The 3,900-nt window shown below is 44.4% G+C and overlaps 1 protein-coding gene across 1 annotated transcript in view; it reads right to left on the bottom strand.

Moving 5' to 3' along the window:
- The window catches only part of dio2 (iodothyronine deiodinase 2), an 8,574-nt gene extending 5,576 nt beyond the window's left edge, over window positions 1-2,998 (bottom strand). The window contains exon 1 of the mRNA XM_005746130.1: window positions 2,170-2,998. Within this exon, the coding sequence (XP_005746187.2) occupies window positions 2,170-2,391 (222 nt within the window). The 5' untranslated portion in view covers window positions 2,392-2,998. The remainder of the gene's footprint in view (window positions 1-2,169) is intronic.
- Window positions 2,999-3,900: the final 902 nt, after the last annotated feature.

Below are 3,900 nucleotides of genomic sequence, written 5' to 3'. Positions count from 1 at the left end.
CCTATCTAAATCCCAGTAACGAGTAACGCGTTCCTGGTTTTGGCATAATAACTAGTTACCGTGCTTGTTACCACAATAATAACGTAGTTACTGTAACGCGTTACTTAATAATTAAAGGTGACGATTGTACCGCATTTTGATCCGGGACGTAATCTGCATGAAAACAAGCGCTCACTCTTCCTGCTCAACAAATGACAAGGGCGGAGCCTTATACCACGTGATACAGAAGCCAGCTTGCTGCTAAAATTAGCAGGAAAAAAACAACGGAGAGCACGTGAGAGATGACGAAGCTGTAAAGGCCAAGAAAGTGACAGGAGAAAATCCGAGGAAGCTTCTCTGAGGAGCTCCTTGGACCACGTGCACTATGCCGACCCCGATCCCTGCGTGCTGCACACCACATTCTCTCCAAGTTTGGCCTGTCAGTTTTTACGTAATAACATTGAAAGAAACATGTAGGCAGACAGATAGACAGACTGTGATGTTTACGTACTGGGTTCTTGCTTTGGCACAGGAAAAGTACTTTTTTTGTCTTTACTGCAGGAACGAACCATGCGGCATATCTGCCAAGAACTGCTTGGAGGTAAAACAGGCTTCGAGGTCTTATAGTGGGCCTTTGGCAGTTACAAGATGGAAAATGTGGGTACGGAGACAGACCCAAAGTTAATCTCTTGTGACATATTTCCCAGAATGAATACTGCCAATAGGAACTCCTCAATCATGACGTTCAGGCTGGAGCTGTCGTGCTGTGCAGTATTCACATGTACGTTTTATTAATTCCTTATTCGTAAGATTTAAAGGAGATTCCTGAACATTTTACAGTTCACAGAAACGCTGACAGATGCCAGTCAGGCGTAGACTGCGTAATCGTAAACGAAGGCCTGAAAGGAAAACTGCACACAGCCGTGGTACCTGGATGTGCCACAGCTGTGCGGAGGCTTAACAGAACATGTTAATCCCCAGAGATTTGTCAGTGGCTTCTTTTTTAACTAATAGCACAGTGGACGCATAGAGGAACCTGGGTCCTCGCTAAGCCTCTGTCATACTTTACATTACAATAGCACAATAAGTTGTACACTTTGAAAAGTGTACAGTTCATTTCAGATACAACGTTTTTTGATGTGTGCTAACATGAGAAGGGGCCCCTACATACCCACAGGCCCAGGCTGTTGTGCTAAAAGAGTGGGTCCAAGGCACAAAGCCAAGGGACACACACTATAGTCTGGCTATCACACACACACACGTGTATAGCCATATAGACATATGCGAATAGTTAATACAGTAACTAATGATTTTCCCGCAGAACTTTTTTGCTAAACCAGTTTTAGACAAGAGCTGTTGTTATAGTGTGAGCTTATTAATAACTGTAATATAAATGAATATGCAGAGAACTTCTTATATAATCAAAGACTCCCACTCTAGTTTCACAGGAGGCACTGGTGAGACACTGGGCACTATGGAGTCCCCCCAAAAAACAAACAAACAACAAAACAAAACAAAAACACAATTTGTGGGTAAAATATTTGTCTTCTGGTAATTTTGTCTGATCAGAGCAGCTGAACGACAGATGTTGTTTCATTTTGCAGGTTGTGATGTATCCACATATCTCTGTAGTATAAACGCCACAGTATCACCAGGACGTAACAAAATCAGCTTTTTGAAACATTAGCAGCGAATTTGTAGCAGCAGCCTCCTGACAGCAGAAAGTTACACAGCTGTGAGGACGGGGGCCATCTGCTGCACCTCCACATGAACTGCAACCAGTTTCTATCCAACGCGATTAACGTGATAACCTGTATTTGCTCTGATAATACTCGTGTTACACAGTATTGTAGTGATAAAACAATAACTATTTGGTCACGCGATTCTGTAACGCTTCTCGTTCTGGCCAGCCCTTTGTGTAAACTGTATTGTTCCGCGCGCACGCACGCACACACACGCACAGCTCCAAACGCGAAAAACAAGTTCTGCTCCATCTGCGCGAAGACAATGAAAAACCAAGTTTTCCGAGGGCGTGCCGCAAACGTTCGTGCACACGGCCGTGTAGGCAGGTGAGCGAGCAGACGCCAAGAACCACTTCCTGTCTTTTACACCACTTTGGAGTGCACTTGAATGACGTCACTGCATCGAGGCACTCGAAGCACTTAGACCCTACCCAAATAAAAAGTTTACCTGCTTGTAGGCGTCCAGGAGGAAGCTGTTCCAGATGGAGCGCAGTCCCGCCGAGGTCAGCATGCGGCGCCACTCTCCGCAGCCGGCGGACCGAGAGCTGAGCAGCGAAACGACGCGCTTCAGCAGAACCACCGAGTCGTACAGGGCAAGGAAGAGGCAGTTGGAAAAGAAACCGGGTAGTATCTGGAGTGTCACGAGCAGATCCTCGCCCGCCGTTCCCATCTTCCGTTTGTGCGTTTACACGACCGCTGGCCAATTCCTCCACCACAGCTCTTATCTGCTCAGCTCATAGTTTGGGCTCTGTTTCGTGCACTGCGCCAGAGTCGGTGCGCAGAACGAGAAAAGTGTTTGGAATGCGTCTCGCAAAGCGTCTCTGTTCATCAGCTCGACAATCCCTTGGCGCGCTGTCGCTCTTTTTGAAAGAAGGAACATTGTAGTTAATATTAAGCCTCGCGGCTTATCTCTGCGGCAAGATTCTGACGTCAGAAATAGAGCAATCGCTGTCTCCTCCTCCTCCTCCTTCCTCTCCCCCGCAGCTTCGTGGGTAGCGGCTGCACTAAGCTGCAGATCGACGCTTTCACTGTTTTTACCATGTTACATCGACTAAATATGAAATGTTTATACTTTCCATACTCTTCCAGAGTATTCCAGTGATCCGGTTGTGACTATGCTTTAAAGAAGTGGGAACTTTTTTTACTCAATATGTGGGTACTCTGCATTTACTCATTACTTATTATTAATCTCTCTTCTTAATCTGCTGCTCTTTTTTGTCTCGTCTTCCTCCAGCCAGTCTGGTTCTGCCAGAGATTTCTTCCTGTCAAAAGGGAGTTTTCCTTCCCACTGTTGCCAAGGGCTTGCTGACTGTGGGGTTCTGTCTGTATTATTGTGGGGTCTTTACCTTACAGCAGAAAGTGCCCTGTTGATATGATTTGGTGCTATATAAATACAATTTAAATAATGTTCTAATGTCTGTGTACCCATTCACAATCACATTGTTGCATTTCATAAGCTGGTTTCTGAAAACATAAAGACATTTTTGCATTAGCGATGCAGCCTCTAACCATGCAACAGTTTGATGTGTGCTAGATCACAGGATCACACTGTCATAGTTCATAAACTGTTTAAAAAAGAAACAAACAAACACATCTAAATATTTTCTGTCGTTCTATCTATGCTGCCACAAGCTACAGTCAAGATAACGCCCACATCTAAGCTCTGTAACACAGCAACACCCATATAACATGTAACCTTAACGGTTAAATCTGCTGTAATGGTGGCATACCAGTAAAACCGCTGCGGTCACACAACAGATTTTTCAAAATGTGATTGAAAGTGATGTTTTTGCTTCTTCCTCTAACTTTTATCCAAGACATGCATTGTTGGCTGCACAATCTCATCTCCTTGTTGCTGCTTCCAAGCTGGAAAGGACAAAAATCTCACCACATTCCCAAAGGGGCTTTTCTCCAGTTTTATGCATGACTGTTTCATTTTAGAACTGAGCAACTCACCATTGTTCATTTCAAACCGCAAAGTAACCTCTATGTCTGTTTCTTTATAAATGTGGGCTTGCATTGCAATCGTGACTCCACAATCCGGAGCTCTTATGGAAAAAACTTCCTCCCTCTTGTTTGAGACATTGTTTCAGTTTATTATGGTTTTTGAGCATTTCAGTCAGGCTGAGTCATTGCCTTTGACAGGGCATTGCAACACTTTAATTCTTTTGAATAACTC

This window comes from Pundamilia nyererei, unplaced genomic scaffold (genome assembly GCF_000239375.1).
Source record: "Pundamilia nyererei isolate P.nyererei 1_Seehausen unplaced genomic scaffold, PunNye1.0 scaffold00173, whole genome shotgun sequence".
In the NCBI taxonomy this organism is placed as follows: domain Eukaryota; kingdom Metazoa; phylum Chordata; class Actinopteri; order Cichliformes; family Cichlidae; genus Pundamilia; species Pundamilia nyererei.
Note: the sequence above shows the minus strand (reverse complement) of the source record. Positions and strands in the feature narration are given on the sequence as shown.